At 42.1% G+C, this 14898-nt stretch overlaps 1 protein-coding gene across 1 annotated transcript in view; it reads right to left on the bottom strand.

Annotated features, from left to right (window-relative positions):
- Nucleotides 1–14898, bottom strand: part of CORO6 (coronin 6) — a 92323-nt gene that overhangs the window by 8496 nt on the left and 68929 nt on the right. Inside the window, exons 4-6 of the mRNA XM_066599586.1 lie at nt 7540–7669; nt 5209–5390; nt 2046–2165 (exon numbers count right to left, since the gene is read on the bottom strand). Coding sequence (XP_066455683.1) covers nt 2046–2165; nt 5209–5390; nt 7540–7669 — 432 coding nt within the window. The remainder of the gene's footprint in view (nt 1–2045; nt 2166–5208; nt 5391–7539; nt 7670–14898) is intronic.

Genomic DNA, 14898 nt, shown 5'->3' on the forward strand with positions numbered 1-14898 from the left:
ATTGTTAAAAGTCTTCAAATACATTATATGATATGTTAAAAATGGTAATATTGAAAAATAGAAATCCAGCAAAAAACAAGTTCAGAAGAAAAAGTGCTGCATGAACCGCTTTTTCTTCTATCCTAAAACCAGGTAGCTGGATGGGTAAATAGGCAGACCCCATTATAGTCAGGGGGTCTGCCTGGCGCTGTTCAGTTCCGTCCAGAGATGGAACTGTTAGTCCACAGAGATTTTCCTTTCCTGCTCCCTGAACAGCTATTTATTCGCAAGTGATGTGCATACCTAGCAACTTTATTAAGGTCGGCCTCACTTACACTCCAATGCCAGCAAACTCCTAAATATCCTCTATTTAGTCTCCCTGCTTTCATGGACCCATAGAAATCACCTGGCTGTCTCTATGGTATGCTCAAACCAGAGACTCAACTTTAAAATTATACCTACCTGTTCAAATATAAACTCAAAAGAGTAACCTATACTTGATTTATGATTAAAGGGCATATATCAGCCAGAAGCATTTATCATCTACCCACTATATTGGTGAGAGTCTGACTGCTGGGACCACCACCAGTGACCAGAACAGGGGCCTCTTTCCCCAACCGTAGAACCATAGTATTGCATTTTACTCTACAAGTGATCAAAGTTCAGGTCACCTATGGAAACTAACAAAAAAGTAAAATTAAGTAAAATAAAGACTTTTAATTATTACAGTACATAAAATATATTTAACGTTAACAAACTCTTTTCTAAATTGTCACATCAAAGAAATGTAAAAGCATTTAAAAAAATGAAAAATTGGCATTGCTGCATCTGTAAAGGTGCGTTTTTTAAAAAAAACTATCACATTATTAATCCTGCATGGTGAAGGTCGTCAAAGAAAAAAAAGTAATGCCAGAAAAAGAATTTCTTTTTTCAATCAGTTCATATCCAAGCAAAAAAAATGAATAAAAAGCAATTAAAAAGACACATGTAGCCCAAAATGGTGCCAATAAGAACCAGGGGTCGTCCCCCAAAAAACGAGCCCTCAAACAGATCCACCAGCAGAAAAACGAAACAGTTATGGTGGTCAGATGATGGCGCCAAAAAGGCTAATTTCTTTCTTTAAGTCTTAAGTATTAATATATAAAAAAAAACTATATAAATTTGGTATCGCTGGAATCTTACTGACCCACAGAATAAAGACGTGATTTTTACTGCACCATGAACAATGTAAAAATAACCCCCCCCCCCCCAACATGGTGCAATTGCATTTTTCCCCCATTTTGCCTCACTTAGAAATTATTAAAAGTCTTCATATACATTATATAGTATGTTAAAAATGGTACTATTAAAAAATGCAACTCCAGCAAAAAACAAGCCCTCATGTTACTGTGTCCCCTGAAAAATAGAGAAAGTTATGATTTTTTTTGAAAGTGGGAATACCAGAACTGCAGAAATATGACCTTGATACAAGAGCATCAATGACCATTGGTCATGAAAGAGTTAAAGGGGTTTTCTGAGCAAATACTGTCCTCCAGATAGGTCATCAATAGTTGGTTGCCAGGGATCCTCTACTTGGGATCCCTGGTGATCAGCAGATCACTCGCCCACTGTCAGTGCAGCAGGCCAGATGTTGTCATCGGGGTCGAAGCTAGAAGTCTGACATGTGGCACTGCTCCCATTGATTTCAATGGCAGAGAAGCCATCTGTCAGACCTGCTGCTGCAGCCCCAAAGAGAACATCCAGCCCGCTACACTAACGGGAACCCAAGCGGTGGATCACTGGCTATGAGAGTACGTTATATATTATTCTTGCCAGATGTATAGACTACCACCTGCTATGGGAGAATTTGTGTTGGGGGTGCCTGTGGGATATTAGTTGCTCCATACAATTTAAGAATACTTTTTCATCAGAAATACAAAGATGGTGGTAAATTCCTCCAGATTAACTTCTCCTTAATCTTTACTTCTCCTGGAATTTGAATTTTATTAGCGGGGTAGTGATACAATTATGATCTTATGCTTTGGAAACAGTGACAATAGCAATCAAATTCCCATGTCTGCCATTACCGGGTCCCATAAGCCCAGCTCTCTCTGACTCATCCGTGTAAAGCCCGTTGTAAAGATATTTCCATCTCTGGTAAAGATGGCTCGCATAGGTCTCATCCCCTCATGGGGGGCAAGTTTTTCCTGTGAATGGGGGGAGGTAAGGTGGAAAACAAATTGGTCATAACATTTTTATAGACACAAAGGCTCACTGTCCTGGCAGGAAGCATAAGACAGTATGTTACTGGCTCCTAATTCTCTGCAGCTATAGTTACCAAGGTGACCCTAGATGAAAGGTTTTGTGGCTGAGTCAACTCCCGAGAAACTTCTGGTCTCTCGGCCAACATGTACCGGCCATTATGTCCACATTGCACAGACATCAAACAAAATAAAACAAAATAGAATTCTGCACAATTAGACTGGAACTACTTTTTGTAACGCGACTTTCCAATTTTAGCTATCAACTGCAGTCCAAGGGAAGACTGTGAGCTGCATGCAACTGAATACACCCCTGGGTACTGCGGCTGTCACTCAATAGTTAAAATTGGAAAGTCGCTCTACAAAAAGTCTCCATGTGGCCCAGCCTTATTCTACTGTTTCTCATTTCAGAAAGGGGAAAAAGTTAAGGTGAATCCGAATACAAAATGCCATTTTTCTCGTCACCCTAGTATCTGTGCAGTCCTCAGGAGGTCAGTATAACAATACAACAAGAGACAGGTATAGTAAAGTAAACATGCAGAACACCTTCTCATACCGGATCCCACAGCGCCAGCTGCCGTTCACTCATCTTGCTGAAACCGGTCGTGAATATTTTACCATCTGACAGAAAAATGGACTTGATCGGCCGAGCCCCTTCATGTGCCCCACTTTTCTCCTAGTTTTTTTGGTTAGCAGGTTAGGGTCACCACAGCAAGTTGAAAATACAAACATGCATGAAGGTTAGTGTCACACTAGACGTCACTTCATATTCTCAGTTATCCACACTTTGGTAAGTGAAAACTGCTAATATCTGTAATTGTTACAAACTTTATACAAGTTTCTTCAGGAGTTTAAAACTCTGAACTTTGATAGGTGTCTAACACTGGAATCTTATCTCAATGTGTTCGAAATTGCAAAACAATGCACTCACCCATAAGCTGTTTGTTTCCAAAATGCTCCGTTCTCCAGATATTGCAGAAATTGATTCCTCTGTCCTCTGGTTGTTTACTGCTTGTTGCCAGGGAAACAGACCTCTTCTATGGAAAGAAATAGCAAAGGATGGCGGCACTTGCACACAACAACCAGAGGACAGAGGAATCAATATCTGCAATATCTGGAGAACGGAGCATTTTGGAAACAAACAGCTTATGGGTGAGTGCATTGTTTTAGGATTTCAAACACACATTTTCAAAATGGGAATACCCCTTTAAGTACATTTTCCTCTATGTATTAAAAGGCTCTACATCCAGAAAAAACTTGCTATAGGAAGAATACTAGGAAATGGTTGAGGCCCTCTGTGTGTCTATAAGGTATTATAAAATGTAAATTCACCATGTCTAGATTGCTGTATCCTATACTTATGTGGGCATATCCTGCAAGAGATTTAACCCTTTCCAATCCAATTTGTATCCTGGTTTTCCTAGGGGGCTTACTCTTTTTCTGCTGTTATACAATGGCGCTATATGCTGGCTAACATCAGTACTGCATGAGGTGACACGTTGGATATGCTCTGACCGCAGAGAGGCTGGCAATGTACAGTAAGAGAACCCCAACGGACGTCTTCCAACATCGGAGCTGTACAGCCTTAAATCATAATGTCTTCAGAGGTCAGACAGTGGATTGGAAAAGGTTAAATTTCTCTTGCAGTCAATGGTCCAATCTTCAGACTTAGTAGAGTAAATCTGAAAGGAACCCTTTTCTCCTGAGCTGCTTATCGCATACGCTGAATGGCCACTTTATTTAAGACACCGTTTTACAACTGGAGCTTTCCTATATGGAAATTAGACACATGACCCCCGAATGCAGCAAAATATCAAGTGAACAAGTTTTGTTGATCGGTTTAATTGTGAATCCCCACTAGAAAGGGAAAATTGAGCGATCTGAATGGGGCCAGGTCATCGGTGCTAGACAAGCTGGGCCAATTTTTCATAAACTGACAGCCTTGAGGGGTTTTCCCATGCAAGAGTGTAGTGAGTATACAGAAAATGGTGTGACAGAGGAAAAACATCCAGCAAAAGAGGATCCGGTGATGTAAACAACTAATCGAAGAACGAGATCAGAGGAGGATGTCAAGAATCATTCTGATGAACAGGTACTGCATAGTCAAGCCTACTGCAGCTGAATACAGTTCCAACTAACATGTCCGAATGCACAACTTGTTGTTTTGTACCTTGAATTGGGTATAACAACAGATGACTAGTTTGAGTCCCATTGCCATCTCAGAGAGAAAAAAGAATATACTCCAATGGGAAAAAAAGCACAAAAAGTAGCTCATTGAATAGTGGAAAAATATTGCCATGTAAGATGAATCCAGATTTCTGTTGCACCATGCTAATGGGAGGGTCAAAATTTGGCACAAGCAGCATGAATGGATGAACCCTTCCCTTCAGGTGTCAACAATTCAGGCTGTTGGATGGTGGGAATGTTTTGGCACACCATGGGTCCTCTGATACCCGTGGATAGATGCCATGATGAATTGCTGCGGTTCTGAAAACCAAAGGAGGTTCAATGCGCTTCTAGATGGTGTCTCTAATAGAGTGGTCTTTCAGTATACCTGCGAGGGTGGAAATTTACTTCATCGTTACTTAGTGCACGTTGGATATGACCACTGTAATCCTTGTTTGGTTCATATTGTCCATCGCACAACATGCAATATAACATTGTATTCAGGTCTAACTGCAACCACAACCGTCATATCCAGAAGCCCCGCCATCACCATATTACAGTATCAAGTTGAGTTAAGAAACAACCAGTAGATGATTGGGCGGTTAATAAAATCATTGAAACTAACAAACTCCTTAACCATTATCATATATTACAAGGACAATGCAGAAAAAATGAGGACTGATATATTGAAGAAGCTGCTGTAGCTTATCAGCAGACAATATACAATATATTCATGGCTGAGTCTGTCATACAACTTGTAACGTAATGTGGTGATCTCAGGACTAGGAAGGAGGACAGAAGAAAAGGGATATGAATTACTTACAGACACTATTTCTTGCTTCCGAGGATCTATAACACGTAATTTCTTATCTTTGCACGTAGTGGTGATGAGACTTCCATTATAGTTCCAGCAGATACTGTAAATAAGGTCGCTATGCATCTCATCCAGAGTGATCAGAGCCTCACCCGTCCCCACGTTCCAGATAATCATCACGTTATCACTGCCTAACGGGAATGGAGAAGTAGGGACGAAATAAGGTAAAACAACAATATAGACAAAAGGAATACATGACAACTGGGTATGTATAGTTAGAGGGGTTGTTTGGTTACCGGAGAATATCCCTTTAATGACTGTAGTAAAAAAAATAAATTGAGCTATACTTGCCCTTATGCCATCTCTGGGATGCAGCACGGTGGTCCTGCTGTGGTCATGGCATTTGCTGTGAAAGCGGGTCAGGTGACCGCTGCAGCCAATCAGAGACTGCAGTGTCACTGCTCATTCTTCTGGCATCGGCGTTCACATGCTGCGTGCCATGATGCCAGGAGTTTTGGGATGTCAAGCTGCAACCTTGGATTCACTGCAGCAATCAACTGACTTCCGCTGTCACAAAAAAGCAGGGACCACAATGGGACTGCAGCACTGTATCCCGGCTTGGAGGGGTACGTATAGCGAAGTTTATGATTTTACTACAGGGATACTGTCTGGTAACAGGACAACCCCTTTATAGGGGTTTTCCAGGCATTTACTATTGATGACCTATCCTCAGGATAGCTTCATAACGGGCAACTAGACATTTGCACTGCAGCAATATATCATTTTCTAAAGCTCTTCATTAGGTTAGAATCATCATTAAACACAAATATGGTTTCATAAGTAACAGATGGAGATTACCATAAAATATAGACAATCTATTATTTAATTTACACCCCCAGCAATATATCATGAATTATTAAATATGCATTATGATTAGAGAATTTCCATAGGCATCTTCATACAGGAAAGTACACAGAAATCATAGAGCGCTACAACGAAACTCAGAATGCCCCCCACCCCACCCCACTAAGGGTGAAAAAAGTGAAGAAGGAAAAACCTCATAGGCAAAAACAACTGGAAATCTAATATAATGTTTAATTCAAAATTCTATACCGATTTATTTTATTTATCCTTTTAGGGGTTCGAAAAACTTTTAAAGAGGTATTCCCATCTAGACTATTCAAGGCCGAAATGGGAAAATCCATTCTTCTGTTTCCAACCACCCGTCGGTAACAGCCGAGTGCTTCAGTCCATCGCTGTTTCCGTTGCTCTCATTTTAGTGAATGGAAGGTATGGAAACAAAGCAGCACGGCGGCTGAAGCGTTCGTCTGTTTCTGTAGGCTCCACCCAGGTGGCCAGTAACTATAGCCGCGGTTTGTCATCTTGGCTATGAAGAGCTGAGATGGAAACACCCCTTTAATTTTTCACCACAGTTCAGTTATGAAATTCTCATCCATCACTAGATTGAGTTCACTGAATATACAGATTCCATTTAAAGGAGCCCTACAGGACTTTTACTATTTATGACCCATCCACAGGTTGGCGGTGATTTGCTATTCAGGATCCCCGCAAATCAGCTGATTCCCGGCTCTGCTGTCAGTGTGGACAGCGCTGGAAGCAGATAGCACTGTCTGAATGGCAGCAGCCTGGTTTGGGACTGCAGGCACATCTCCCATTGAATTCAGTGGGAGGTGTGCCTGTAGTACCAACCTGGGCTGCTGCAATACAGACAGCTCTATCTGCTTCCAGCGATTTCCCCACTGAAACAGGGCCCAGCGATCAGATGATTTGCAGGTATTCCGAGCGATGGACCCCTCTTGATCAACTATTGATGACTTATTCTCAGAATAGGTCATCATCAATAGTAAAAGTCCCGGAGAACCCCTATAACTCATTAGGTGCAGTATAAATCTGTATACACTGAGCTGCACTTCCTTTCAATTGTACATAAACAATATTGTGAAAGGAAGCAACAGGACTGGGACCCCTCTCACCAAGAGCCCCATAGCATTGGCATGTGTGGTACATATACCGCTGTGAATAATAGACATTCTTGACAGTAACATATTCTAATGCAGTAAATATGCACGTCTGGTCCAACAAGTAGGGTCGGTCAATGGGCTGTACCAGAGGCGTAACTTGAAGATTCAGGGCCCCTTTGTAAAATCTATAACACGGCCCCCCAACTATAATGCTTTATTCATACTACTAGGCTCCCTATATTGAGAAGAGAGGCCTTATGGGCCCCCTAAGGCTCCTGGGCCCAGGTGCAACCGCATCCCCTGCATCCTCTATAGTTACGCCCCTGGGCTGTACGTTTTCAAGTTATTAGATAGTTACCTGCACTCAGTAACACATTGCGAGTGGAGGGATGCCATGTGATAATTCCCACTCTCTTGGAGTGACCTTCCAGCGTTACAATAGGTTCCGTTATTGATCGCACTGGTGTGTAATCTGGGATTTGCCAAACCTGAGAAAAAAAATACAAGTTTTATATTTATATGTTCATCGTGTATTAAACATACTACAAATATAACAGCTTGAAAATTAATACAGTGAATATCCTCAGGATAAGTCATCAATAGTTGATGGGCAGGGGTCTGTTACTTGGCACCCCGGTGATCCGCTAAACTAATCCCTCATACTCAGCTGATCACCTGGGGGTCCCAACCAGTAGACTCCTGCCGATTTACAACTATGACCTATCCATCAATATTGAAAGGGCTTAAATGCCTGGATTACCCACTTTTTGTTTTTTTTCGTTCTCATCCCCCCCCCCCCCCCCCAATGTTCCAAGAGCTGTAACATTTTCATTTTTATGCCGACATAGCAGTATGAGGCCTTGTTTTTTTTCAGGATTAGTTGCATTATTTAATCTACCACATAGTGCATTGAAAAACTTTTAAAACATTTCTAAGTGGTGTGAAATGGAAAAAAGACAGAATTGTGCCATTTTGGGGGTGTCTTGCTTTCACATTTGACATTAATTTTATTCTGCTGGTCAATATGATTATGGCGATTTCTAATTTCCATAGTTTTTATTATGTTTTTCTACTTTTAAAACATATAAAACTTAAAAAGCCAGCACCGGAGGACAAGCAGGTGAATAACTACTAATTTGTTATTTTAAGGCATGGGAGACCTGGTGACAGGAGTTTCCTTTTCTTTTTTTTGTTTAGTTTTAGCTTTTTATGTGAAAACTGGGAAAAGTGTTTTACTATTTTTTTTTACATTTTTCAATAGTTAATTTCTTTTTATTAAACTGATTTATTTAGCCATACAAGAGATTTGAATTTGCAATTATCTGATCTCTTGCATAATATACTGCAATACTTCAGTATATTATATACTTTTATATATTGTACTTTTATCAACAGCCAATAAAGCCCTGCTACAGGTAGGGCTTAGAAGGCTGAAAACTATGGCAGGCCTGGGAGCCTTCACAAGGGCCAGGCAGTCATGAAAACTCATCAGCACCGCAAAATCGCGATTCGGGTGCATTGATGGAACGCTAGAGGGGCCCCCTCTGGCCAGCTGCTTAGATGTCATGGTCAGCAGTGTTGCTGGTGGCTCTTAGCTGTCAGAAACTGCTGATAGCCACCAGATATGAAGCAACATTGCCTCCTGCACTCACTTTATATCCACCTTGTGACCCAAGGGGCTAAGAAATGATACAATTTGTATAAATCTGATGGATACCATAGACTAAGATGCGGAATGGGATAACAGCTGTCAAGATGCTTTTCTTCTTCCCTGCTGTAAGTGTAACTGGGTGTGGTGCTGCTAAACCAACACCTTGATGTTGCCCCTCCATCGATGAAAGTGTACTAAATTTCTGGTTTCCACCATTACCATTGTAGTGATCTGTGTATAATCGGGGTCGCTAGTGATCTCCAGTGGTAGCGTTGTTACATTGCTACTCACCTCTCTTTATACAGCCGAAGGAAGAGAATGCAGCAGAGCTGAGTGGAGGGACAGACACTGGAGAATAGTCAGCTTGTGGCTGAGTTTTGACTGACGCTACTTATATGACTGCAGTGTCAGGAATCATCGCCACAAGAGATAGACCAAAGCAAGCAAAACTACAGATTCACAAGGACGGCAGCCAAAAGGACCATGGCTGAGGTAGTTAGAGAGGGGGACGTGGTTCTACAACTATTTGAACTATTCACTTAAAGAGACTTATCGTTCCCTTCTGTGGTACCAAGTAGACCTGGAGAACTGTAAGTTCAGGGCTGCCCTCCATAAAAGCCCACTTGTGTGCACACCACCAGACTTCAGGGACTAGACTTTTCTTATGTCTGATGACACCCAAAGGCCCTTCAACTACCTAAGTGCCCCGGAGAAACTACTACCTCTACACCTCTTATAGCTGCCAATCGAGCTGTATTTTTTGATTACTATTCCACTAATGTGTCTTCTAATTATGTTACTCACAAAAGTCAATTCAATGCAACGAATACCCTATAAGAGCTACATAACTGTGTAAGTTTCCCGTTGAAGTAAATCTTGAAAAAGGCAATCCCCATTAGGCTTGTTTTGCAAAAATGTTTTGATGTAGTGGCATTATTTTTAGAGTTGATTGAACATGCTCGTCCGAGTATTAGTATACTCAATGGTGCTCGTTACTAGAGCGAGTACCACGCCGTGTTCGACCCCTCCCCGTTTTACCACTTTCTGTTGTGATGTGCCAGCGTGCATACATCCACAGCAGTATGTGGCTGGGAGAGGTAGAGAGGGAGGGAGAGGGAGAGTGTTACCATGCGGCGGCTGCGGATCCTCCCAGGGTGGCCGGGCGCTGGGTCCCATGGTTGGGGTGCGTCCCATGTGATTGTGATCCATAGAGAATAAAGTCAGTCCCACCAACAGCACTAAATAATCCCTTACCAGGGTCAGGCAATCAAAAAATGCAAAAGCCAGTTAAGAGCCAAAAAAACAGAAAGGCTCCAGATAAATGTCCATATGAATGATGAACTGGCAGCATAAACGGATGTATGAAGGTATAAAATCGTTTTATTACCCCATTACAAATGAGTGCGACGTTTCGGCACTGTTGTGCCTTCCTCAAGCTAACATACAAATGACAAGACATGGTATATATAGCAATGATACATCCACCTTAGACCAATCATGGTCTTCATAAAAAACACACATATGACAGCAATTATCTTCCACCAATTGAAGTGCCAACAACACATAGTGCAAACACCTGTCAGGTACTACATGGTTGATTGCCTTATTCACATGTCATCATCATCATGTTCACAGTCGGCGTCTGGTAGTGATGCCATTCCACCGCAATACAGCAGATGCGCAGGAGCGCTACGTTTGCGAGACTTTGAACTGATGTTAGAATTGCTTTACAAGTCCCAAGAACTCCCCATAGTTGCGGCGCATGCGTGAAAAGCGCTATGCCCGCGAGACTATGACGTAACACTTATCATTCACTTGCCTCAGCTTCCAATAGTAGCGGCGCATGCGCAAAAAGCACTATGTCCGCGAAATTCTGACATAACAACAGATAAACTTCCCATCGACCGGTCTCCAATCGGAGGCTCATTATATCTATTACCCATGCGCGGAATTGAAGAAAAACTGTTTAACCATACAAACGGCGATCGCATTAATAATGGCTCCAAAGGTCAATTCTATAATGAATGCATGGCTATTAAAACCATATAGATGTAAGAATATAAGAATGCTCCGTGTGATAATCTGACAGCAAAAACTACCAGAATATGGCGTTTGTACCTAGTACAGAAATGAGGACTCCACTATTAAAGGGGACCATAGCAACAAAAAGGAATAATGTTAACATCATATATATATATATATATATATATATATATATATATATCTTGTTATTCGTATAGTGCCAACCCATTCCAAGTCTTGGGACTTGTAAAGCAATTCTAACATCAATTCAAAGTCTCGCAAATGTAGCGCTCCTGCGCATCTGCTGTATTGCGGTGGAATGGCATCACTACCAGACGCCGACTGTGAACATGATGATGATGACATGGGAATAAGGCAATCAACTACGTAGTAACTGACAGGTGTTTGCACTACGTGTTGTTGGCACTTCAATTGGTGGAAGATAATTGCTGTCATATGTGTGTTTTTTATGAAGACCATGATTGGTCCAAGGTGGATGTATCATTGCTATATATACCATGTCTTGTCATTTGTATGTTAGCTTGAGGAAGGCACAACAGTGCCGAAACGTCGTACTCATTTGTAATGGGGTAATAAAACGCTTTTATACCTTCATACATCCGTTTATGCTGCCAGTTCATCATTCATATGTGATTGTGATCCATGCATGAGCTCCTGTATATTAGATCCTGCTGGGAGGTAGCGCCTCCCCCTCTCCGCCGCTGGGTGGAGGCTTCTGTTTATAAGGCTGGCAGTGAGGTCCATTCACTGCCAGTTATTGGCTTCTGTTCAGTGTGCTAGCATCCTGCCTCTGTCAGTCTCCTGTTTGTCAGCTTGTTTGCTAATTCTGCCGGGTTATCCCATCTGCCTCAGTCTGCTGTTGGGTTAATTCATCTGCCCTTCCTGTCGGTATTCTACCCTGTTCCATCTTGGTACGACAGTCCTCCCTTTCGGTCCCTAGTGAGTGTAGGGACCGCCACCCAGTTGCCCACCTGGGGTTAGCCAGGAGTGGAGGCAAGTAGGCAGGGACAGGGGTTGCGGGTAGTTCTAGGGCAACCCAGGCTGGCGTATCATCAGGTTGGATACTGTAACAGAGAAGAAAAAAAAAAGCTTGGCAACCGGCTTTTGAATTGCAAAGATGCTCGGGTCTGCCATTGACTTCAATGGGGTTCATTAAATCGAATAGAGCTCTCAAGTCGAATATTACAAAAAGCTCGACTCGAATAACGAGCACCCGAGCATTTTGGTGCTCGCTCATCTCTAGTTATTTTCCATTAAAAAAGAAATGCTGGATCTAGATGTTTACATAGGTCAATAGGGAAATCTGAAGTGTCCAACGTATATAGCACTTTTGCGCTTTTTTGCTCGTCTTTTAGCTGCGGTTTTTTTTTTTTTAGGTCCATGGTATTTTTGGGAAATTGCAGCATAATCTGGGTAGGTCATTTTTTCAGGTGTTTATTCTTATGTGTCTCAATAAGTAAAAAAATGCCAAAGAAAAAATGCATGTGCGAACACAAAACACCAGTAAAAGAACGTAGGCATCAGTAAGAAAATTCACAAAGTGAGCTCAAACATGTTAGTTCAGGTTCTGGGTGTAGTACAGAGAGGCTTCCAACAATCCGCAGAGGGTCTCCAGCAGCAGAAGAAGAAAAAACTTTATAATAACAATGATTAAAACCAGCAAGAGTGCGTATCTGTAATGGACATACACATCCATGAGATACATAAACCCCCTGCGTATTTCAAGCCCTTGTTCATAGATATAGAGCAAATGTTACAAACACAGATTATACGTATACCTGACTGTGTGGAACAGATAAGCTCTGCAAACAGCACTATTCTGTCCCACTAAAAAAAAAAGAAAAGTATGGAAATGTAAAACTTTGTTTCCATACGCTTCACACATATGTGTTTTGCTCTCAATGATGTGAACAGCCCCATAGTAGTGTTATAAACTTGCAGAAGTCTCAGCACTACTAGTCTGCCATATGTAAAACTCACAGCTCTGCTACGTCTGACATAGCCCACTCACATACGGAGGAGTAGCGCTCTCCAGTGCTTTCCCACTGCTCAGGTCAATGTATTCGGTGTGATGCCAGCAGTACACAGGATTGGCGCAGCAATCCTACTGGAAATGCACATTATACAGCTGGAAAAAGCACGCAATGGTGTCCTCCAAAAAAAGATGAAAACACAGAAATCATGTGAAAAGAAGACAAAAGTCTGCACCTTTGCGCTCTGTTTTTAATAGCTCCATTATGAGCTCGTTTTCATTGCCATATTCAGCTATTTAAATGGAACCCCCAAAGTATTCAGTAGTAAATACAAAACCATAAACTGCCTGATAATATGATAATTAAAGTTCATTTTAGAAGAATTATTTTGCATTTGCTTCCAGTTAGCGGGAGAAAACCTTTCAGCAATATTAGTCATTAATGTAATAGTCTTTTTTTCTGCAGAAGCCCAATTTGGCTGATTATAGGAAAACATTAAAGGCGTTATACCAGAATTTCAAGTTATCCTTTATCCACAGGACCCATTGAAGTCAATGGGTTCTATTCTCTGCGCGCCCAATATCGCCCGTCTGCAGAAGCTCTTAGTTTTATTTCTCATGCATTTTTGGGAGATTTGGGAGACGTTCATTAATTGGCATCTGCATAAAGCACGCTGTTTTAGTTGTACAGTATGGCTGGGCTCAGCTGTAATTTGTTGCATGCGAGATATACATGCGAGGCATGCAGCAAGTATGCAACCAGGATTGCGTGCTTCCTGCGGGCCATCAATCTCATGAACCCTTAGGCTGGGTTCCCCAAGGACGGAAATCCCACAGAAATTTTGCGGCTTGGCCATACCAAAAAGCTGTGAGATTTCCGCGGGAGAGAAGCAGCTTCAAAACCCGCGGGTTTTTGAGTGGTTCGGCCGCCGGCATTCTTCCCATAGAGAGTAGTAATGCCGCAACGGAAAAAAAAAAAGAATTGACATGCTGCGGCTGTCAATTCTGCACCGCATTGCCGTTTCCACTCGGCTTTGCCGCGATGGATTGACCTCCCCATGTGGACAAGATTTTTGCAAAATCTTATCACATGGCTGGCTAATCCGGGGATAAGGTGCCGCAGGCGGATTTGCTGCACAGAGTTTCCGTGGCAAATCCGTCCCGTGTGAACCCAGCCTTACACTACATAATTACAGCCATGTGTAAGTGTTACTTAATCCTTTTCAATCCACTGTCTGACGTCTCAAGACATTGTGATTGAAGGCTATACAGCTCCGATGTCGGAAGACGTCCAGCAGCATATTCTTACTGTATATTCCTGGCTGCTCTGCTGTCGGGGGCCTCTCCAGCATGTCCCATGCCACAGTACTGGCTCTGGCCAGCAGATGGTGCCATTGTATAATGGCAGAAAGAGAAAGCCCCCTAGGAAACCCTGAATCCAAAATTGGATTGCAAAGGGTTAAAGGACCTTTCACACGGAATGGAATATTCTGCAACAATGTTGCAGTATACATCCTCCCTCGGAATGTTCAGCACCAAAATCTGCACTTCTGGTAGCAGAATCCTGCCGGCAATTCCACATCAAAATCTGCAGTTAGATGTTCAGATTTTGGTGCAGAATTCAGGGACAGGCATATTGCGCATTGCTGTTGCGGAATATTCCATCCTGTGTGAACGGTCCCTAACACTAGGTCAGAGTTGGGATGTGTGATTCTGGCCTGCAGCAGAAAATCCCTATGGAGTATCAGAGACACTTAGGATGGCTGTGCCGTGACACGTTACTTATGATCAAAGAGTGGAGGAGAGTTTCACGTCTATTCATTTGTGGCAGTTACGTACCTGTTAGAAAACTTTATGGAATGATCTACTTTTGATTTGTCTCAAGCTTACTCCTTTGTGACATTTTTATGGTAACTGTTAGCCAATGTTTAGTCCTAGTACGATCCAAACTATAAAACATTTAATAAGTCTTTCTCAGGGAGTGAGGTGACATATCATCCTATCATGATCATCCCAATTGTCCTTCTATGGTTAGTAAATGAGAAAAGTGC

This window comes from Eleutherodactylus coqui, chromosome 4, assembly GCF_035609145.1.
Source record: "Eleutherodactylus coqui strain aEleCoq1 chromosome 4, aEleCoq1.hap1, whole genome shotgun sequence".
Lineage (NCBI taxonomy): Eukaryota > Metazoa > Chordata > Amphibia > Anura > Eleutherodactylidae > Eleutherodactylus > Eleutherodactylus coqui.